Source organism: Rhinopithecus roxellana, chromosome 18 (genome assembly GCF_007565055.1).
Source record: "Rhinopithecus roxellana isolate Shanxi Qingling chromosome 18, ASM756505v1, whole genome shotgun sequence".
NCBI classification, from domain to species: Eukaryota; Metazoa; Chordata; class Mammalia; order Primates; family Cercopithecidae; genus Rhinopithecus; species Rhinopithecus roxellana.
Window position 1 is genome coordinate 54898201 of NC_044566.1, and position 24832 is coordinate 54923032.

General features: G+C 36.0%; 1 protein-coding gene across 7 annotated transcripts in view; it reads left to right on the forward strand.

Annotated features, from left to right (window-relative positions):
* The first annotated feature begins 17408 nt into the window (after positions 1-17408).
* The window catches only part of POSTN (periostin), a 36042-nt gene continuing 28618 nt past the window's right edge, over positions 17409-24832 (forward strand). For all 7 annotated transcript variants that reach the window (XM_010383065.2, XM_010383069.2, XM_010383070.2 and 4 more), the window contains exons 1-3: positions 17409-17645; positions 18973-19071; positions 24403-24467. In XM_010383065.2, the coding sequence (XP_010381367.1) occupies positions 17527-17645; positions 18973-19071; positions 24403-24467 (283 nt within the window). In that variant the 5' untranslated portion in view covers positions 17409-17526. The remainder of the gene's footprint in view (positions 17646-18972; positions 19072-24402; positions 24468-24832) is intronic.

Genomic DNA, 24832 nt, shown 5'->3' on the forward strand with positions numbered 1-24832 from the left:
ATGCATGGGAACTTTAGAGAGTAAAACTTGTCATTTTATTTTATTGATATCTGAATTCACATGTACACATATACACACCTATACATATTTGTACAAATATTTGTATACAAAAATTTCACTCACGTCTTTCCAATCTGCTTTGAGAATAAAGGTATTACTAAAAAATTGTGAGTGGTCCATTTTCGATATCTGACCTCTAACAGCTTTCAAGCCCCACTCCTTTTCCGCTCTCACCTCACATCGAGACAAGCCATTAGGAAAGCCCACACACACTCCCTTTTTCAGCACTGGTGGGAAACTCGAACAAAGCAAACCCACACTCTTATGCAAGACCCCTCACCTGGGCCGAGAACTCTAACTCCTATAAAAGCCTAAGTCAGTCCCTCTCCTCCTGATCTCTCAAGCCACATTTGAACCTTCCTGGGAGCCCATCCTGCTCTCTAGAGAAGGCATTATTAAGAGAGTAGTACATCTTTAGACGTTTTTGACATATGCGTGGCATCAGTCTTGAAATTCAGTCCAAATTTTGCGGAGTGGAGTTGATCCTTTTCCTTTGTAGAAAAACCACAAATCGAAAGGGAAAATAAAATAATCACAGAAACTAATTTCCATTCTCATCATTCACATCAATGCTGGCCTGAGAAGCCAGCACATAGTAAAATAAAGTGGCTAAACAGATATGCATTGATTACCTTTTATCCTTCTGCTTGAAATTGGCATTAAATCTAAGGGCAACAGAAAAACCTTTTTATGATTTTATCTCTACTTCATTTTGAATAAAATAAAAATAGCACTTAGGCAAAATAAGTCTTTTCTAAGCCTCAGGGAATATATTACTATGGTAACACGATCCCCAACAGAAATAGCAACACTGATCTCGACATAGTCATAGGATTACTTTTCTCTCGATAAGCCCCAGTAGTATATAGATAAGATGTGCAAAGACTTTCAGCAGAAAACCTAAGCTATAATTTCACACAACCTCATAATGAGGTTATGTAAAGGTTTACCCTTGCAGTCACTATGCAAAAGCATCCAAAACTCCTTTTTGGACAATGCATTTTTACATGGTAATAAGGGTACAAAAGCCATAGTTGCTTTTTTAGGGCACATCAGCAGAACTGAAACTCTGTAAGATACTCTTTAAGTTGGCAGCAACTCTCTGTGTCTTCAATCAAAACACAAAAGCAACAACAAAGTATCTTGCACCTTTCTAGAGAAAACACTAAAAAGGGATTTTAAAAGTTCAATTTAAGACCAGATACAGTGGCTCACACCTGTAATCCCAGCACTATGGGAGGCCAAGGCAGGTAGATCACTTGAGGCCAAGAGTTTGAGATATAGAAAGTTATTGTATATCATCCTTATACATTTGAATAATATTTTAGATATGTCCTTTTTTTCGTTTTAATTTAGATAGGTTCCGTTATCTCCCGAGAGTTCATTTTCTGAATAGTTTGAGCAGGTGCCTCTACATGGTTTTCTCCCCACAGAGGTGTCTTATTCCTATAACTTTATATTTTCCTTCATCTCTCTGCTTTGTAGTTTAAAACACAGTTTTGCACACAGCCCACTCCACCTTCAACAAAAAATAACTCTGGGTATTGGCATGGTTATTTTTGGTGTCACTGTACAACAGTTTCTTGAGGTCAATCATTATTCCTATAAAGACTGAAAAGTATATAGCTTAGCGACTTTTAAGAGCCTAATTTGACATAAATCAATACAAATTTGGTAATTTTGATAGTGCTACTCACTTCCGTCAACTTTGACAGGATATGAGATTTATTCCATTTGGACATTTACTTAAAATCTCTCTCCTCCTTCATAAATAAGTCTCAAAACACATCTGAGGAATTGAAAGGACAGATATTGTTAGCTGATTATTCAGCCAAGGAAATTGAGGCACAGGGAAGTCAAGCTATTTCCCAATGATCTCATAGCTGATGACTGGAAAGTTCAGGGTTCAGCCCAAGCCATCTGACTGCCAAAGTAGCAGCCTCTTGAAAATACACAGCACTATCTCTCTCTTGGCCTCATGTCTTCAATTGTTAATTTTTTTAAGTTTTTTTTTTTGCTTTTGCTAAGATCCAAACTTCCCTTTAAACATTAACAGGAATGTGTAAGTATCTGTGAAAGAATGATCAGATAGAAAGGTTATAGAGAAAAATGAAAGAAGAGAATTAATGATAAAATAATCTCTGCTAAGGGAAAGACCCCATGGTACAAATTTTACAGCAAGTTTGCTCAGGGTTTTCCGTAGCTTTTTCTAGCAGAATCTGATCTCAAACAGGAAGACCATAAACTCATTTTAACCTTAAAAAATAAACAGCTGATAACAGATTAAGGTGTTACTACTGCTTCTCAGGAAAAGTGTACTTTAACAGATGAAATGCTTTAAAATAATGTCTTCCATATAGTGGAATTTCAGCTATCATCAAGTAGTTGGAAGATGTTAGAAGGATGAAGAGTGTCTCTGCTGGTCTCTGAGAATTCACTCTGTAGGAATTTTTCAACCCAGGCTTTTACCCTTTCTGTGCTGTAGTTTTGATGGCTTGGATGAACACCATTCTATAGGCTAACCCCAAACATTGTCCATCTCACCTTCATATGTTTCAGTTGTGTGAAGTTAGAAAACACTACTTGAATTGAAAAAAAAGAAAAAAGATCCTAAGAATAATCTAATCCAATTGCTTCATTTTGAATTAGCCTTTAAAAACACAGTCTTTATCTTGAGTTCTAAATATTTTATCTCCTCTGGAGATTTTTATGTGCTAAAAGAAAATAGTAGCTGAAAGCATTTGTTTGGAGAAGTGAATAGAAATAAGTGAAAAGAAACAACAAGCTCCAACCGATACACTGTTTGTCATGGTTACCTAAACCACTGGTTCCAAATCCTGTCTGGTTGTTGTTTCCTGGGGAAGCGCCGATTTATTTTTTTCTTGGTTGATGGTCTTGCATGGCTATCTGTATTTTTAAAAGTTCTTTCAGACCATCCTAATGTGCAGTTAGATATGACAAGCAGTGATGTAGACAATTCCTATAACAATAGATTCCAAACTAGCTGGATGATGGTAAAAAACACGTTCTTCCCTATGTAAGTATAAAGTCCCTACAGTTCTTAAGTTTTAACAATAGTAAACATCCATTACTCCTACATTTGTGATGTCTTCAATTTTACTTTTACATATGTCATCAATTCTAAATATTGTGATTAATAGTGGTTTAATTAATTGTCTTTTAAACTGTTTAAGAAAAGGAATAAGCAGTATTTTATAAACACCTACTATTAGCTGGGCGCGGTGGCTCTCACCTGTAATCTCAGCCCTTTGGGAGGCCAAGGCAGGCAGATCACAAGGTTAGGAGACAGAGACCATCCTGGCCAACATGGTGAAACCCCGTCTCTACTAAAATACAAAAAAATTAGCCGGGTGTGGTGACACGCACCTGTAATCCCAGCTACTCAGGAGGCTGAGGCAGGGGAATCACTTGAACATGGGAGGCAGAGGTTGCAGTGAGCCGAGATCGCACCACTGCACTCCAGCCTGTGCAACAGAGCAAGACTCCATCTCAAAAAAACAAAAAACAAACAAAACAAAAAACAAAAAAACCTATTATTTCCCATTTCTGTGCTTTCCACTCTTACTAGTAGGTCCAGATCTCCTGTCATCATTTTGCTGAGTCCAAAGAATTTCCTTTAGTCACTAATGATGCATTATTTCAGTTTTTATTTATTTTTTCTTCATCTAATTTTTAGAATCCTCTTTTCTTTTTTATTTATTTATTTATTTTTTATTATACTTTAAGTTCTAGGGTACATGTGCATAACGTGCAGGTTTGTTACATATGTATACTTGTGCCATGTTGGTGTGCTGCACCCATCAACTCGTCAGCACACATCAATTCATTATTTATATCACGTATAACTCCCAGTGCAATCCCTCCCCCCTCCCCCCTCCCCATGATAGGCCCCAGTGTGTGATGTTCCCCTTCCCAAGTCCAAGTGATCTCATTGTTCAATTCCCACCTATGAGTGAGAACATGTGGTGTTTGGTTTTCTGTTCTTGTGATAGTTTGCTAAGAATGATGGTTTCCAGTTGCATCCATGTCCCTACAAAGGACACAAACTCATCCTTTTTTATGGCTGCATAATATTCCATGGTGTATATGTGCCACATTTTCTTAATCCAGTCTGTCACAGATGGACATTTGGGTTGATTCCAAGTCTTTGCTATTGTGAATAGTGCCGCAATAAACATACGTGTGCATGTGTCTTTATAGCAGCATGATTTATAATCCTTTGGGTATATACCCAGTAGTGGGATGGCTGGGTCATATGGTACATCTAGTTCTAGATCCTTGAAGAATTGCCATACTGTTTTCCATAATGGTTGAACTAGTTTACAATCCCACCAACAGTGTAAAAGTGTTCCTATTTGTCCACATCCTCTCCAGCACCTGTTGTTTCCTGACTTTTTAATGATTGCCATTCTAACTGGTGTGAGATGCTATCTCATTGTGGTTTTGATTTGCATTTCTCTGATGGCCAGTGATGATGAGCATTTTTTCATGTGTCTGTTGGCTGTATGAATGTCTTCTTTTGAGAAATGTCTGTTCATATCCTTTGCCCACTTTTTGATGGGGTTGTTTGTTTTTTTCTTGTAAATTTGTTTGAGTTCTTTGTAGGTTCTGGATATTAGCCCTTTGTCAGATGAGTAGATTGCAAAAATTTTCTCCCATTCTGTAGGTTGCCTGTTCACTCTGATGGTAGTTTCTTTTGCTGTGCAGAAGCTCTTTAGTTTAATGAGATCCCATTTGTCAATTTTGGCTTTTGTTGCCATTGCTTTTGGTGTTTTAGACATGAAGTCCTTGCCCATGCCTATGTCCTGAATGGTACTATCTAGGTTTTCTTCTAGGGTTTTTATGGTATTAGGCCTAACATTTAAGTCTCTAATCCATCTTGAATTAATTTTCGTATAAGGAGTAAGGAAAGGATCCAGTTTCAGCTTTCTACTTATGGCTAGCCAATTTTCCCAGCACCATTTATTAAATAGGGAATCCTTTCCCCATTTCTTGTTTCTCTCAGGTTTGTCAAAGATCAGATGGCTGTAGATGTGTGGTATTATTTCTGAGGACTCTGTTCTGTTCCATTGGTCTATAGCTCTGTTTTGGTACCAGTACCATGCTGTTTTGGTTACTGTAGCCTTGTAGTATAGTTTGAAGTCAGGTAGCGTGATGCCTCCAGCTTTGTTCTTTTGACTTAGGATTGTCTTGGCAATGCGGGCTCTTTTTTGGTTCCATATGAACTTTAAAGCAGTTTTTTTCCAATTCTGTGAAGAAACTCATTGGTAGCTTGATGGGGATGGCATTGAATCTATAAATAACCTTGGCCAGTATGGCCATTTTCACGGTATTGATTCTTCCTATCCATGAGCATGGTGTGTTCTTCCATTTGTTAGTGTCCTCTTTTATTTCACTGAGCAGTGGTTTGTAGTTCTCCTTGAAGAGGTCCTTTACATCCCTTGTAAGTTGGATTCCTAGGTATTTTATTCTCTTTGAAACATTTGTGAATGGAAGTTCATTCATGATTTGGCTCTCTGTCTGTTACTGGTGTATAAGAATGCTTGTGATTTTTGCACATTAATTTTGTATCCTGAGACTTTGCTGAAGTTGCTTATCAGCTTAAGGAGATTTTGGGCTGAGACAATGGGGTTTTCTAAATATACAATCATGTCATCTGCAAACAGGGACAATCCTCTTTTCTATTCATGAAAAATTATAGGTTGACTTTTTCTTTTACTTATCAGTAGTTATTATAGATGTTAGAAGAGCCACTGACATGTACACAACGGAATTTATTAGTGATAATTCCTACGTAATTATTTACTCCAGCTCTTCATATCAAATTTTCTTTAGTTTAGGCTGTTCGATTTTTCTGATTTTCAATCGTCTTTTTGAGTTCCACATTAGGGCATGGACATGGAAAAATTAAGTTAGTATTCTTGGTATCATGGTTAATTTTCCCAGCACTCAGACTTAAAGTGAGTGCACTAGTTTTGGTTTTTGTAAGACCAGGGAATGAAGTTTCCTTCCTTTTTCTTCTCCATGGCGATTTAGATCAAAACAAAGCAAACTGGGTCCCCTATGTCTTTTTGAGTGTGGTTGATATTCAAACTGAAAGTCTACTCTTAGTTTAGTCCTTCAAATTGCTTTAACAACTGACTCTGCTTTTAAATCAACTGAAACTTTAAAAACAACCTCCAGCCACTTTTACATGAATACCTATTGCACAAGAAAAAGTCACATCTCTGTAAATTCCTTGACCGGTACACACCATGTCAGGGCCTTCAAAAGCCTGTAAATGCCATTGTAGTATTACTATTATTTTTCTCTGAGAAATTACAGAGTACAAAAGCCCCAAGATTTGAAGCCAGGAAATATATTTGTAATTTTCATGACATCAGTTTATATAATAGTTCCAAGAACCTCCACAAGTCCCAATCAAGATAAATATGAAGAGATCCATATCTCAGCACACCATAGAGAAATTGCCCAAACCAGAGATTGAAAAAAAATCCATAGGAATAAAGATACATTGTATTCAGAGGAAAATGATGAAAGTCAACTTTTATCAGAAACACTGCAAGCCAGAAAATAAGAGAAAAAAACTTATAACTGCCAACAAGAAAAAGTCAACCTAGAATTTTCTGTGAATAGAAAATATTCTTCTAAAAATTAGATGAAACAAAAATAAGTAAAAGCTGAGATAATGTGTCATTAGAAAGCCTCTTTATAAGAAATACAAAAGGAAATTCTTCAAGCTGAGCAAAATGATAACAGGAAATCTGAACCTACTAGAAGGAATGGAAAGCACACAAATGGTAAGCGGTAAGTGTTTATAAATATTACTTTTCCCTTTTCTTAAATAGTTTAAATGACAATTAACTTAAACACTATCACTCACAATATTTTTAGTTCACAGTTGCAAAAAGAAGTTGCAACCACTAGAGGTCAGACATTTAAATCTGCAATATGATACTTCATATTACTAAATGCTAAAATCATCCCGTTGAGAATTCTGTGTTCTGATTTTCAAAGTATTTTCTAAGTTTTCTTTATTACTAAAAGTCCCTTCTTCTCTAAGAGCTCAAAGCATGCCCTGCCTTGGTGGATGGATATTTTACCCTGTGTTTAATTGAACACAAAATCCCAAAGGGAAATGCAATCCAGGAATGCAGAAAGATGGAAGGAACACCATCAGCAGGGTGATTTTCTGACGATTTTCTAAAAATAAAATATAAATAAAGTAATTATTTGATGTATAGCAGTTGGCATATTTCAAAGTACTTTCACATACATGATCTAGTTTAACCACAGTTTAGAGAACTCTGTAAGCATTTCTAGGTCTACCAGGAGTCTTGGGTTTTGAACGCCATTTCCCAATGGACACAATTTTTTTTTTCTTTCTTTTTCTTATTACACTTTAAGTTCTGGGATACATGTGCAGAACGTGCAGGTTTGTTACATATGTATACAGTGATGTTCCCCTCCCTGTGCCCATATGTTCTTATTGTTCAACTCCCACTTACTTTTTTTTATATTTCAAGTTCTAGGGTACATGTGCATAACGTGCAGGTTTGTTACATATGTATACATGTGCCATGTTGGTGTGCTGCACCCATTAACTCGTCATTTACATTAGGTATATCTCCTAATGCAACTCCCACTTATGAATGAGAACATGCGGTGTTTGGTTTTCTGTTCTCGTGTAAGTTTGCTGAGAATGATGGTGTCCAGCTTCATCTGTGTCTCTGCAAACGACATGAACTCTTTCTTTTAATGGCTAGATAGTATTCCATGGTGTATATGTGCCACATTTCCTTTATTCAGTCTAACATTGATGGGCATTTGGGCTGGTTCCAAGTCTTTGCTATGGTGAATAGTGCTACAATAAACACACACATGCATGTGTCTTTATAGCAGAATGATTTATAATTCTTTAGCTATATACCCAGTAATGGGATGGCTGGGTCAAATGCTATTTCTAGCTCTAGATCTTTGAGGAATTGCCACACAGTCTTACACAATGGTTGAACTAGTTTACACTCCCATCAACAGTGTAAAAGCCTTCCTATGTCTCCATACCCTCTCCAGCACCTGTTGTTTCTGGACTTTTTAATGATCACCATTCTAACTGGCGTGAGATGGTATCTCATTGTGGTTTTGATTTACACTTCTCTAATGACCTGTGAGGATGAGCTGTTTTTCTTGTTAGCTGCATAAATGTCTTCTTTTGAAAAGTATCTGTTCATATCCTTCACCCACTTTTTGTTGGGGTTTTTTTTTCTTGTGAATTTGTTTAAGTTCCTTGTAGATTCTAGATATTAGCCCTTTGTCAGATGGATAGATGGCAAAAGTTTTCTTCCATTCTATAGTTTGCTGTTCACTCTGATGATAGTTTCTTTTGCTGTGCAGAAGCTCTTTAGTTTAATTAGACCCCATTTGTCAGTTTTGGCTTTTGTTGCCATTGCTTTTGGTGTTTTAGTCATGAAGTCTTTGCCCATACATATGTCCTGAATGGTATTGCCTAGGTTTTCTTCTATAGTTTTCATGGTTTTAGGTCTTACGTTTAAGTCTTTAATCCATCTTGGGTTAATTTTTGTATAAGGTATAAGGAAGTTTCCAGTTTCTGTTTTCTGCATATGGCTAGCCAGTTTTCCCGACACCATTTATTAAATAGGGAATCCTTTCCCCATTGCTTGTTTTTGTTGGGGTTGTCAAAGCTCAGATGGATGTAGACATGTGTTATTATTTCTGAGGCCTCTGTTCTGTTCCATTGGTCTATATGTCTGTTTTGGTACAAGTACCATGCTGTTTTGGTTACTGTAGCCTTGTAGTATAGTTTGAAGTCAGGTAGCGTGATGCTTCCAGCTTTGTTCTTTTTGCTTAGGATTGTCTTGGCTTTACGGGCTCTTTTTTGGTTCCATATGAAATTTAAGGTAGTTTCTTTCTAATTATGTGAAGAAAGTCAATGGTAGCTAGATAGCACTGAATCTATAAATTACTTTGGGCAGTATGGCCACATTCACAATATCGATTCTTCCTATCCATGAGCATGGAATGTTTTTCCATTTGTTTGTGTTCTTATTTCCTTGAGCAGTGGTTCATAGTTCTCCTTGAAGAGGTCCTTCACATCCCTTGTAAGTTGTTTTCCTAGGTATTTTATTCTGTTTGCAGCAATTGTGAATGGGAGTTTGTTCATGATTTGACTCTCTATTATTGGTGTATAGAAATTCTTGTGATCTTCACACATTGATTTTGTATCCTGAGACTTCACTGAAGTTGCTTATCAGCTTAAGGAGTTTTTGGGCTGAGACTATGGGGTTTTCTAAATATACAATCATGTCATCTGCAAATAGAGATAATTTGACTCTCTCTTCTTATTTGAATACCCTTTATTTGCTTCTCTTGCCTGATTGCCCTGGCCAGAACTTCCAGTACTGTGCTGAATAGGAGTGATGAGAGAGGGTATCCTTGTCTTGTGCCCGTTTTCAATGGGAATGCTTCCAACTTTTGCCCATTCAATATGATATTGGCTGTGGGTTTGATCATAAATAGCTCTTATTATTTTGAGATATGTCCCATCAATAACTAGTTTATTGAGTGTTTTTAGAATGAAGAATTGTTGAATTTTATCAAAGGCCTCTTCTGCATCTATTGAAATAATCATGTGGGTTTTGTCATTGGTTCTGTTTATGTGATGGATTACATTTATTGATTTCTGTATGTTGAACCAGTTTTACATCCAAGGGTTGAAGTCAACTTGGTCGTGGTGGGTAAGCTTTTTAATGTGCTGCTGCATTCAGTTTGCCAGTATTTTATTGAGGATTTTTGCATCAATGTTCATCAGGGATACTGGCCTGAAATTTTCTTTTTTTTGTTACGTTTCTGCCAGGTTTTGGTATCAGGATGATGCTGGTCTCATAAAATGGTTAGGGAGGAGTCCCTCTTTTTCTATTGTTTGGAATATTTTCAGAAGGAATGGGACCAGCTCCTCTTTGTACCTCTGGTAGAATTAGGCTGTGAATCCACCTGGTCCTGGGTTTTATTTGATTGTTAGCCTCTTAATTACTGCCTCAATTTCAGAACTTGTTACTGGTCTATTAGGGATTCAATTTCTTCCTGGTTTAGTCTTGGGAGGGTGTACGGGACACAAATATTTTGAGTCTTCTGTCATTAAGTGAGAGTCTATATGCTCTCTTCACCTTTTTGCGTTCATTTTTGGTGGCTTCAACCATTAGCATATGTGGCAGAAGGTGGCCATGGGTACTCTGACATCAGCTTATAAAAGACCACGCATATTCTGCTTTGTTTGCTGGATCACTGAGCTGTCATATGTCTAACTCCTCTGAGACCACTGTGTTAAAGAAGCCACATGTAGGTGCTCTGGCTGAGAATCCCAGTAGAGTTCAGCCTTTCAAACATCCTTGTCAATCTGGTGACATGTGAGTGAATAAGCCATCTTGGCAGTGGATCTTGCACTCCAAGGGGTCCTAATTGATCACTGGCAGTTATTGAAATCACCCCAGCCATTCTGGTCTTCCCAGCTTAAGCCACAGACATCATGGCATGGTATGGCTAGCTTATAAGTAACTCCCATTCTGCACTATCTGAATCTTTGATCAACTGATACTGTAAGCGTATCAAGTTGGTTGCTATTTTATGGCACTAAGTTTGGAGTGATGTGTCAGGCAGCAATAGATAACTGGAACATCCAGGGAAATTAACTGAGTTTCCCTACCTTCCTTTCTGCTTTGTCAAAGCTGAAATGTGTAAAATGTGGGTCAACCTGGGTAAATGATTTATTCGTCTCAATTACTCCCTGAGTAATAATCTTGTAAGGGTAGAGGAAAAAAATGTATAAAAGATTGTCTGCCACATGGTAAAAATACATCTTGAAAGATGTTTAAGCGCAACTGAAAAATTGACAAATCTGTTTCTAAATTGAGGTTCCCCAAATAATCTCTCTTGCCGAGGAATTATTAATTCACCACCTCTATGGTTTTATACTGTTCGGATACAAAGTCAGTTTCTCATTTTAGCAGAACTATCAACTCACATCCAAGCTAATGATTTCCTTAGCACACTGTATGCTGTACATGAATTTCAAACAGTGCTAGTATGCACTTAAGCCATTATAATGGATATGCTGCTCTTGTTTTTATTCAACTAATGTCTGCATACTTGTGTTTGTTTTCCTTAAAGTGAAAATAATTTGCTAAAGGTAAAAAATGTACAACTCTGCATTCATGTGTTCCTATGAAACTTAAAAGCGGACTAAAAATATCAAAGATTGTTTTTCTATTTAAAGACCAAAGCTTCCATAATTACTACAGATCTTTTTTTTTTTTCTGAATAAGAACCACAGAATTAGTTTCTGTGCCCACTGGAATAGTTTCTTTTCCATCCTCCACCCCAACCTCTACCCTTTAACTTTCTCTAATGAGATCACTTTTTTTGTTGTTCATTATATACTGAGAAGCTATGACATCCAAATTGTTGTTCAGGTCCTACATGGCCTGAAATCCTGTAACTCACATAATTCCACTTTAACTTATCTAATTCCACTTTCTCTACAAGTATGTGTCCTTGGGAACAATAATAAAGATATAAAGAGTGTTGCATATTTGTTAGCATAAAAAGAAGAGGAGGTCTTTACCATTATTCCCCGCAGTACTAACAGAGTGTCCCAATATTGTTTTATATATAGGACAATAGAAGTGAATAAAAACCTTCATCAGATGCATGTCTCTTAGAGAGGAAAGCAGAAACCCTCATGATATATGGGGAGAACAAGAAGAAACATGGGGATAACAAGAAGAAATTTTGTAACAATATTCGATTTCTGCAATTGGAAATTCATCACATAATATCATTATCTGGTGAAGTGGAGCAACAAAAGTTATTTTAGAACAAAATATAGTCAATGTATCTGAGAATAGCTGGAAGATTATGATTGAAAATTGAGGAATAACTTAATTTTGGTTGGCACTTTTCCTAGGAAGAAATCTGAAAAGGTTTTCAGATGTACAGAGGAAGCAGATATAGACCACGTACTACAAACACTGGAAATAGACAAAGGGATTTTGAGGACAGCATTGGACATAGACAAATCAGCAGAGAGGATATATCAGTGGAGAAATGGAGGTCTAAGCATGGGACCTGAGAGTATTTCTATTTCAGAGGGAAAGGATCCAAGGAAAGTGATAAATGGTTGATTACAAATTATGGCGTTATCATAATTTAGACCATTCTTTCAGCAGACCAAATGCTCCAGATGGGATGTTGAAATTTTAGTACTATGAAAGATGGATGGCTACAGAGTTCTTTTAATTGCAGCAATTATCCATCCCTTCATCTTACAGTCTAATCTGGAAGAATATTAAAAGTTATTTGTGGGCAGGAGACAGATGATGAGTAGGGTCTTAATTACCCCTCAAACAAAATCATCCAGAACCAAATGAGAGAGAAGATGTATGGCATAATGTCAACAGTGCCAGGGGGTGAGAAGTAAGGGGTGTATAAATGTGGAGGGAACCAAAGAATGAAATCAGACTGCAGAAGTGATTATTTCCAATTATTTCTTTGAAGTAGAAAAAATTCAGTCATAATTTCTAACCACACGTCACTCTTTTATGCCAGTGTAGAAAACAACCTCAGAAACCCAGATTTAAAAAATGAAGCTATTCATGTATCGGCTACGTACATGAAAAAATGGGACTAGATTTTTCAACTTTTATCCAGATTTGGCATCGCTTATTGTGGCTCATATGTATCAGCTGTAGAATATTTTATGTAAGAGTGCATCATTAATCTTCATTTGATTGGCATGTTGAAACACAGGTAAAATGCCTAACATTTTTATATAAGTTTTATATTGATTATTAATTTAATCAAAATATTATGGATGGTATCTCTGCTTCTAGAAACATTGTATACTATACTTTGTCCACTAGATGTCTCCAGAGAAATACAAGTAAATACTACTAATAAAGATACTGTTAATAAGCACCCAGTTTTAAAATTGCGAAAGTACCCAGTTCAATTAGGGTCAAATAGTTACACTGATTGACTATTTAATATAAGAGTGGACCTGACACTTGATAGGCTTTTAAATGATGTGAGAGCTTAAAGTTCTACAGGGAAGCTGGCATAGGACTCACATTTATTTCAGAAAGCCTTTTGTCTTCCTGCTAAATGAGTTAACATTAAAGAAACATCACCTCATGTCTACTTTGGACTGCAGTTAATCATCTCTTTCTCTGAATATAATTTCATTATTTTAGACATGTTAGGCCAGAACATGAAGATTTATGGAGTATACAGAGGAAATCCATTGGATGTACTATGTCAAAAGGATGGCGTGAGAGTGCCTACAGTTCTTGTAGATTATACCATGTGTCCAGCCACAAATATCTGAGCCTATATATTTCTTCTTTGGTCTCTTCATGTTATTCATTGATGTCCAATTTTATTTGGGCTGTATGCATATTTTAAAAAGGGAAAAAATCGTGAAATCTAACTTTTGTTTAATTTGAATTCCAGCTACCGTAGGCTTAGTTCAGCCTAACCTAGTCATTTTAAGAAAACATTTTCACTAGGTCCAAAGAAACAAAGATCACTGGGTCTTTGCCAGAACTTCAATTCATAGGGCTGTTTACCTAGGTGTCAAGGAAGCCTGGGACCCTCACTAGACAAGATAGTTGGGCATGGGAGTACTACCCCCAGGAAACTGGGGCACTAACTGTACGTGTAGCTTGCAAATAGGTCAGAAAGAAAGCAAAGTGATACTCAAGAAATGTTTTCACGATCCCGTAACCTGTATCTTAAAAAGCAGGGGCTTAGAAATAATTTGGCGCAAATAGATACTCTGGATCATGCAAAACCAAGGAAATTTTTGCTTTTAAAAAATCTGCACTTGGCTTAAGTATCCAGGTTTGTTGAATCCATAGTGTATGTCCAATCCTAGAGTGTGCAGGGCAAGTTTAAGGTTACATGCTGGCGACAGTAAGCATGATATTACAATGACTTCATAGTCTCCAGAAGCTACAAGGCTTGTTATAAAGATCCACTAGAAAATTTGCAAACTGACAATAAATTAGCATCCTGACAGCTAGAAATAAATGATCCTGTCTTTCAGTCACATTATTTTTCTTCAGTTACATAATCAACCATTTAGTTTTCATGAATGACTTATATTTCCGGGTCAAATTTTGCAACCCTGAAAGTCAGACTTAATTATCATCATTTCAATTTTCCTCTCACCTCCTAGGAAAATTCCATGGACAACTCCAGGGTCAGTGTCCTTTTCTGATGCAGAAGAATAAGGGTCCTGTGTGGAGAGAGACAGTGGGCGGGGGGGACAGGCGGGAAGAGAGAGAGAAAATTTGACACTTGTTAAGTGCTCTGAAAGGGAAGAATTATGTTCCTTGCAAGATTTTCAATATCTTCTCTAATTCTCTTTCTTACAACTGTTTCCTTCCCTCATCCTACCCAAAACTTGCTGAGACTTCCTCCCACTATTAGGCATATAATATCACACTTCTGACCTGGCCTTAGTTCTTTAAGTTCCAGTGCTATAAACTTTTTATGTTTACCATAATTTTTTCCTTCTCTTGGGATATTCTCCAACCTCTAAATGTGCAGGTAGTCTGTATGCACACCTGGCTCACATTTTCAAGATCTTTCGTGATGTCATTACTAATCCTAACTTTAAATACTGAGGGCTGCTATTTGTTAATTTTCATGGGACTTACACAAGTTCCAGAAATGATGCTCAGGATGGATAGACTTCTGGTTTCTATTATTTGAAGTGTGAAAGAGAAAGATTTAAGATCTCTCTTTTAATTGTATGAGCATATATCATGCTTTCCACAAAAAAAGCGTATGTTTGTCTCACTTGTCAGAAGGGAGAAGTAACCTTTTGAAATATGACTGCATTTCCATCTTCACTACTCATTTCATGTAATTATTTGTCAATTTAGGCAACTGCAAGTGCCACGATGAATGCAAGTTATTAATTCTAGTGCATAAAACTGGTTGCAAGGAATGACTAGATTAAAATTATTCTTGAAAATAATCAATAAAATTTTCATTCATTCCAGGCAATGTTTAGAAAGCAGGCAATATGGCAGGAAATTTTGATTCTTCCTTCACTCCTTATGTTCACAATCAGGTCTATCAGTTATCATTCTGGACTGTATTTAAAAATACACATCTTTTTACCCTTGATACTCATTACACAAGTCTATATCTCTTTCTCTGAGTACCTCATCCTTCACCTCCAGTCAAACCCTATTGGATTTGAGCAGATTTCAGCTTCATTACAGAAAGGTCTGTAAGTAGTTACAGCAGTCTAAAGATGAAAAGAGTGGCATTAATAGCAGTGTAATCTATATCATAATGTCTAACTGGTCTAGAGTTGAAGATTTTTATATACCCATGTTACCAGGAATGTTCTAACAGCTAATTTAATAATATTAATAGTTTGTCCATCCTAATCAATAAGCAGTTACTGACCATTTATGCACAACATAAGAGTAATAGACAGCTATAATATAAAGCAAAAGATGGCTTCATAAAGATGAAGTCAGAATGATTCCATTCAGAGAAATGTAAATAATAGACTAACACTCTTTCCACAAAGGACCAGGGTCAGGATATAATTTAACTTTTATGCTATCTCCTCTCCGGCTCTTCTTTTGAATTGCCCCTTCATTTTCTATACCTTAATCCCAAGATTTTCATATTGAAATGGGCTTTCAATCATATTCCAGCATTTTTTGTTTTACTGTGTGCTTTCTATTTTATTTTTATCATCTTTTTTTATACTTTAAGTTCTAGGGCACATGTGCACAAAGTGCAGGTTTGTTACCTATGTATACATGTGCCATGTTGGTGTGCTGCACCCATTAACTTCTCATTCACATTAGGTATGTCTCCTAATGCTATCTCTCCCCACTCACCCCACGACAGGCCCCGGTGTGTGATGTTCTCCTTCCTGTGTCCAAGTGTTCTCATTGTTCAATTCCCACCTATGAGTGAGAACATGCGGTGCTTGGTTTTCTGTTCTTGCAATAGTTTGCTGTGTGCTTTCTTAATAAACTAAGCAACAAGTTGTAGAATATTTTAGTATCCCATAGCGAGTTCAAGCATAACTCAGAATACTGAGAATGCTCTCTGGTCCAATCCAGTTCCCCCAAAGGCCCTTCCAATAGAACAGGGAGAATTCCGACAAAATTTCTCTATCTCACCAGCGGGAAAAGAACATGGATATGACAATACAGAGGGAGCACTTTGTAACAAAATGGATTGGGATTACACTTTAGGATGGTGTGCAGCTTGTTTTTTTCACAGAAACTGATTGTGGTTACCATTTCAGCTCATTGTTTCCCTCTGACATTCAGATTCCTTTATCCGAAGTTTTCTGAACATTTAACTTATGTGTGGAGTAGTAAGAATGCACATTCCTTTGGCTAGGGGTTGCATAGTGTAACATTGAAAGGCTTTAGTTACTCCTGATAAAATCAGAAGAATCATTTTGGCAATGCCCCTGTTTCCTAATATGTATTTAATTATTCTAGTTATCTTTAGATTAGTAACACTTGCTTCCAGTAGTGGCTGCTTTTCACCAGTAGTTATCAGTAGATGTGCTTGCGTAGACATGTTCAACATCATGTGAAGTATGTCATGAGAAACAACAAAGCACAAATGTTTTTCCTTTCTGCTTCATTTCATGTTAGAGAAATTTGTCAGATTAGACTTATGTTCACTCTATATGTTCCCTGATATTTGAAAAAGAAAGGAAATGTTGATATTTGAAAAAGGAAATGAGAAGTAGCTCTCCTTTTGTAGGATAGCAAGGAAAATGTGGACTCTCCTACATGATTCTTCAGAAAGTTAGAATTCTTATTTCATATCTTACACAAGTTTTAAATCTATCCAGAGTTTGTTTTTAATCAACAGCCTTTACCCCCTTGTAATTGTCAGACTTGCATCTACCTTTGTTTCCTAGTAAAAAAAAGTAATAATAATAATCTTTCAGTTCTGATGTGAACTGCAGCAAGACCTAACAATAATCTTGAGCACACAGACATTATACATTCTACTCTGAAACGGACTGCAGAATACCTCTTACAACAAAAGAATTTTTCTTAAAAACTCTCTAAGATACAAAAGAATAAAACTGAGACATAAACATGCAGTGAGTCAATTGTTCATATGATTAAAAATAAGTACCTTCTTTATAATGAAAAGGAAAAGTAGCTCAATGTGTTCCTTAAATATAACTAACCAAAACAAATCTTAGCTGGCAATTTGAAGTTGCTGATGTTTCTTGGAAAGAGTTCAGATTCTCAGGTTGATGCAGTGTTCCCTCCCACAACTCTGACATGTATATAAATTCAGAGCTCTGCAAAGCCCACTGCCAGTTCTCTTCGGGGACTAACTGCAACGGAGAGACTCAAGATGATTCCCTTCTTACCCATGTTTTCTCTTCTATTGCTGCTTGTTGTTAACCCTGCAAATGCCAACAGTCATTATGACAAGATCTTGACTCATAGTCGTATCAGGGGTCGGGAACAAGGGTAAGTGAGTGGTTTGGTTTTATAAACTGTGTTTCTTTTTCCTTAGCTTGTTATATGTTCAAGTATGCATAAAGTTTCTCATATATGCCTCAGGGTTTATTTTTTCTAATTATTATAAAGTAATAGAAAAAAAGGAAAATGTGAGTATTCTGTGATTTCTCTATGCACTTCAAACTTTAAGACATAATTACTCTGTAAATAACTTGAATATAATTGCTTTTTTATGAAATATTATATAATTCTAATGTAACACAATTTAGCTGGGCATTCTTTTATGACTCCATTTACTTATGTTTTTATTTTCTTCCAAAAAATCTGAAATTGAGTTTTCAAAATTAAAAAATCTCTTGTTAGGAGCTATCATATGTATGTGAACAGCTTTGAAATATCTCACATGATGTTAGAGAAAATTTTATTTAAATTACATATGAAGGTTAAATTCTGGGTAATGTAACTAGTTCTCTGAATTCTTTGAAGCATTTAAGTTACTTTTAAATTCTGAATTCTGTAAAATTTGCAAAAGTAATTTATATTTTACAGAACTAATGAAACTACAACTGAGCATTTTAAAAATCACACACAATTTTGTAACTCATCCAACCATTTATAATTTTTTAAGTGGATCTTGGCACTTCTTCCTATGCCCCACAGGGATTTTCATCATGTTCACAAGCTTCTTTGACTTACAGTGAAATAAGACCTCTATCCCTTTAAGAGAGGAAGGGGAACATTAAAGTTGTGACAGAGGATGTTCTAATCTGTTACTTCCATTCAAAAAGATAATTCTCCTCTGTGCAACCATATTGTTTCAAAGTTAATTTTAGCACTCATTTACTTCTGTGATTACTTAACCTAGAAAATTACAGAGTATAGTGTCTGTGTACATAATAAATCTTATCTCTTTTGCTCTCTGACCTCTCTTTGTTCCAGAGAGCCCTGAAGCTATGGCCATCCTCCAAGTGAGCACATGTTTGGTTTAAAAAGGGTCAGTAGATTATCTACTATTAAGAGTAACAAGGCACATAGAAATAAAATTATGTTCATACTGTTTGAATATTTCTATTTGGTTAACTTTTGGAAATGCTTGTATTTTTTACTCTCAGAAATGTGTAATTTTTTTCTCTCTCTCCTCGCCATCTCCCTTAGACTTTAGGTTTTCCAACAATTCAGTAGGATCGTGTCAATAGTCAGATTTGTGCAAGGCTAGAATCATATCTTTGAATATCAAATCCACATCTTAACATTTTCTTCTATCATCTGATCTTTAGATATGAAAAACTAGTCATTATTAGGACATTAACTTTTTTCCTTTCCCTCTATCCTCCAGCCCGAATGTCTGTGCCCTTCAACAGATTTTGGGCACCAAAAAGAAATACTTCAGCACTTGTAAGAACTGGTATAAAAAGTCCATCTGTGGACAGAAAGCGTAAGTCTCTTTTTTTTTTTTTCCATAACATGTCATTTCCAAAAACAACATCGTGACGTATATGCCTTCCCCCTGGGTGTACACACCATTCTTCTTGAAAAGACTGACCCAAATTGTGAGAGTTATTTAAAGAAAAGAAAGGAATACACACGTGAATAAAAAAGTTCTCCCTGCATCTCCAATATTACTATTAGATCTCAGATTTCTTCCTGAATCCATGTGACGTGGAGGCCAGAAGGAAGCAGATCACATGGCTAAGGATTGGGTATAGAATCTGTGTGAGTGTATGATGTGGTTTCTACTCCTGGTTTGGCCCTCTTTTATCTTAGGCAAGTCACTTAACCTCTGACTTAGTTTCCTCGTTTTATAAAAAAGTGGGCCAGAAGAACAAACTGATTTAAAATATCAGAGTTTCTGAGGCAAAAAGTTAATGTTTTCCTCCAGTCATTTGGAAATTGTCTAAAGTATTCCAGTTTACCTCAGAGTTTTCATCAAAGTTTAAAGTTAAAAAATACTTGACTTTATCTCTTTATTTAATCCAGTGATTCTCAGTTCAAGATGCTCCATCCCCAGAGGTCCACAAGGTGGTAATGGAAGCTCATCATTATAGTTAATATCTCAATAGCCCAAAGAATGATTATGTTTTAACATATGTTTCACTGATTACCTTAAAATTGGAAAGCATTATTTATTACTTAATAGACATGCCTTCTGGTTTATTTTACCAATAAATATTAGTAAAGAAAAGTAATAAACATTCTGGGCATATTAAGGTCAAGAACCACTCCTGTGATCCAAAATCTTTGTTTTACAATGAGGGAGCCCAGTCATAAATAGGGCAAGTAATACAATCAGAAAGGTTTAGGTGCCACCCCAGTCAAGAAAACAGTTCAAGTGACTTCTTCCTGCTTCCTATTAATTTGAAGTCCACCCTTAGTGAAGGATGCCTTGAGAATCAAAAGACCCCAGGAAGAACCTGCTTAATACATCAGCATTAAAATTCAGTTACCCTAAGTTCGGGTGAAAGAATTGATTGGAAACTTATTTCTAAGTTAATAATATTGGTATAAATACTAAACATGGGCCAGGAGTGGTGATTCACACCTGTAATCCCAGTACTTTGGGGGGCCGAGGCAGGTGGATCACTTGAGACCAGGAGTTTGAGACCAGCCGGGCTAACATGGTGAAACCCGTCTCTACTAAAAAAAAATACAAAAATTAGCCGGATGTGGTGGCAGGCACGTATTTGGGAGGCTGAGGCAGGAGAATCGCTTGAACTTAGGAGGTGGAGGTTGCAGTGAACCAAGATGGCACCACCGCACTCCCAAGTGGGCAACAGAGTGAGACTCCATCTCAAAAAACATACTAAATATGGAATCACTTAACCTCTTGTAGACTTACCTGTAAAACATGGATCTAACAGCTGTATTAAAGAATTTCTGAGAAGATAAAATGAATTGATAAATGTGAAATTACTAAGTACCCATAATGCATAACACCAATTGTCCTTAAAATTAAACTCTTTTAACAAATGCATAGATGTGGACAGGAAAGGAGGTTGTGACCAGATGCCTATTTGAAATGCACAAGATTGTCTTTATTTCTAAGTAAGAACATGTATACAAGGCATTTAACCTTAGCTGGGTTGCATCTCCACATGGTAACCAAGTCTAGGGCACCAGAGGACCTTGCTGACCATCCCCCTGCTCATTGGCTTAATAGAGTTTCGACTCGATATTATCTTTTGACCTGAACATTATTCCTATTATTGTGCAGACTTCTGCTAGACTTGTGAGTCATTCACACAATTATAATGCAATCAGTTGTTACAATGGTCTCTGGCATGCTGCAAGCTAGGCCCCAGTAGGGATTCTAAGGCTCTGAGTTTTCCTCTTTGTTCTTTATATTCATGGATACCATCAAGCATATTTGAAATGCACACTAACTAGATAAGAAAGGACCTTCACCCTGAAATGTTAGAGAGAATGCTTATTACATCCTTCCTAGAAGATAGAGAAGAATGCCATCAATTTACTTTAACCATCTAAATATATGAGAGATGTCAAGACTCGTACGGAGGATATACCAAATTCTTTCTTGCTTTCCATTAAAAAAAAAAAAATCACTACTTTGAAGCCTGGCTTTTCTTTTTTTTTTTTTTTTTTTTAAACCAGAAATGTAACAGTGTCTCCTTTGTTCAATTTTATCAGCTTAATTTTCTAAAGTAGCTTCATTTTCAAAAACATAGTTACATCTGGGCACTGAAGTAAACGTAAATGCTAATTTCAAATAACCAAAGAAATAAATACTACTGACAGGAAGACTGGTCTGCCGTCTGCTTGCTTCGCTGAAATTTCCAGAGATATCTTCAGGACTTTATGATCAGATGACAGAAATGCTTGCCTTTCAGCTGAACAGTTGCTCTGGGGATTTGAGAAAAGTACACTGAGCAGGCCTAATGAAAAACATGAAGCCTCCTAGGGTCAAGATATTGCCCAAAATATATATTGGTCTAGTAATATAGTATTCTGGAAAATTCCTCTAGAGAATGTCTGACATTTTTAGCTGGCATCTCATGAAATATTAAATACTGTTCTGAAAGCAAAAATAAATTTCTCATGTTTAGAGCTATGTGTAGCAATGATATTTTTTCACTCTTGTTTTGCCCTACTGACCATATGGGAACATTGAGTTTTGGGTAGCATAAATGTTCTTCTGAAAAAAACTCCTTTTTTCTTCTTTTCAAAATATCTGCTCAGAGATAACCATATTGTTCAATTATCAGCTGATATTACAATGAACTGTTGGAATTTTATCTTATCTACTGCATTAATTCTCTACATTATGACTGACCCTTGTTATATTAGCATTTGCTGTACACATTTTTGTTAAATTTCCTTTTCTATTCACTATTTTACTTCAAGTAAGTATATCAATCTATGGACTAAGCACATTTGTATCTCATTTTTTAAATTGTTTACAACATATGCTAAAGCTAATATATAAGCAATTCTTAATCTTTTGACATCCAATAATTAGATTTATTTACAAGAGCTCATGTAAATAAAATTATTTAGAGGCTCTATTATGATTTGCATAAGGCTCCTATGTACCTTGTATATGTTTCCAATACCAACTATTCTTCAAACTATATTAAAATTAGAGAATAACTTGAAGTGGGTATTTCCCATTTAATTTTGTCCATATTTTTAGCTATCTTTGATTCTTAAGCCAATATTTCATGCCAGGAATTTTTTATTAACAAATAGAGAATATGGATTCAAGGTTATAAACAGGACTACAAATCCTAAATAATTACTTAATGTACCAGGGTTCAATTTGAAAACATTTATTTACTTTTACTCGACTGTATAAAATTATCTCTTACATCATTAAAATTTTTGCTTCTTGATAGTTTGCTTTTATCATTTTTATCATACTAAAAAAATTTTATTCTTATACTTGGCAATCTCTTTCATGTATAAATTATTTGATTCATTCATACTTCTTGATTACAATTATGACAACTAGATAAAAAGTCAGAAAAGAAATAGCATCTGAATTAGCTGATTCATGTTTAATTAGTGAATTACAAAATAACTAATCTATAATTGTCATAATCTGTTTGACACCATATGTATCAATTAAAAATTACAAAACTATGTGCATTTATTTTTTACTTGTAATAATCCCTGTTTCTAATTGTTTGATACATGTACCTTTATTTTTTTTTTTATTTTTTTTTTATTTTTTTCTGAGACAGAGTCTCACTCTGTCCACTAGGCTGGAGTGCAGTGGCGCGATCTCGGCTCACTGCAAGCTCCGCCTCCCGGGTTCATGCCATTCTCCTGCCTCAGCCTCCCTAGTAGCTGGGATTACAGGCGCCTGCCACCGCGCCCGGCTAATTTTTTGTATTTTTTTTTAGTAGAGACGGGGTTTCACCGTGGTCTGGATCTCCTGACCTTGTGATCCGCCCACCTCGGCCTCCCAAAGTGCTGGGATTACAGGCGTGAGCCACCGCGCCTGGCCATACCTTTATATTTCTATTGAAAAGAAACATAAGTAACTATGTAAAATTTTAGTTAAAATAGGCTATCTGTGTTGGATGATGAAATCCAGAAAATATTCTATGAAATGTGAAAAAATAAAAATTAGGATTATATTATAATATTAATATATTTATATATTAATATAATCAGGTTTTATTTTGTAAGCAATTATATATATTTTTTAAATTACTATTTTCCCTCAAAATATAGTAAATTAAACTTATTTTTTGCATATCTTGATATCTTGAATTTTCTGGTCTGTTACCTTAATTATTGCCTGTATAACTCAACACACTTTGTTAACTTTAAACAGGATGCCATTTTCTTGAATACTAAGCTCTAATATTAAAATAAACTTACTTAGATTACTTTTATCAAATTTTACACAAACAAGACTTTAAAGTTTGTATGTAGTATAATACAGTTAGTAATTATACTGGCAATTCAAACCAAATACAGCATTATTTTAGTTAGCAATGAGATAGCTTGTTACGGATTCAAATAGTTCAATGTATTTTCTTATGTTTCCACTTCTATTAAAGCACATTTATACCCGTTTTTAGTTTACAAAATGATTTCAAAAGCATTATTTCATTTGAGATTCACAATTACTCTTTGAGTAGATATCATAGCTACTATATTCATGTTAAATACTTGGGGAAACAGGGACTCCAGTTGATTAAATGACTTGCTCAAGGTTCACATGTCAACCAAGTAACAGAACTGGGACCCAAATTTCATTCTTCTGGATCAACATTCTGGAACTTTTCTATAGTAACATGAGACTGTAGTGAGAAATCAGATTCATATAAATATAGAAAAAATCGGCCGGGAGCGGTGGCTCATGCCTGTAACCCCAGCACTTTGGGAGGCTCAGGCGGGCGGATCACGAGGTCAGGAAATGGAGACCATCCTGGCCAACACGGTGAAACCCCGTTTCTACTACAAAACATACAAAAAACTAGCCGGGCACGGTGGCGGGCGCCTGTAGTCCCAGCTACTCGGGAGGCTGAAGCAGGAGAATGGCGTGAACCCGGGAGGCGGAGCTTGCAGTGAGCTGAGATCCGGCCACTGCACTCCAGCCTGGTGGACAGAGCAAGACTCCGTCTCAAAAAAATAAAAAGAAAAGAAAAAAGAAAAAAGAAAATATCAGGGGAGGAAAAAAACACCCTGATTTTTAGAATCTCAGCAAATCAAGGCAATAAGTGAAATATTTTGTCAAATTTTTGTCAAAATGTATCCTAGTTTCTCATTTTAATATTAATTTTCTTCCAATGTACAGGACTGTGTTGTATGAATGTTGCCCTGGTTATATGAGAATGGAAGGAATGAAAGGCTGCCCAGCAGGTAAAATCTCAATTTCTTGAATTAAATAAGGAACACTTTATATGCAAGGAAAGGGTTGAGGTGGCTTGTGGAGAAGCCAATTGTGTATGTGTGTACACAGCACCATCCTAAATCCAAAATATATCCCCTCCTATGTTTGTGTTAATCATGAATTTATCACGACGATGAAATGTAAGAACACGTTTCTCATACACTGGATGCTGGGCAATACAACAGAAACTTAGTCATAAATTTAAATTAGTTCAGCTTCCCTTCAGGAACAAAACTCTTCATAAACTCCCGTTCTTTGAAGTTGTCTAGGAACATGGAACTTAACTACTTGGTGATATCTCATCTTCTCTAGTTGAACAGCTCTGATTTTATGT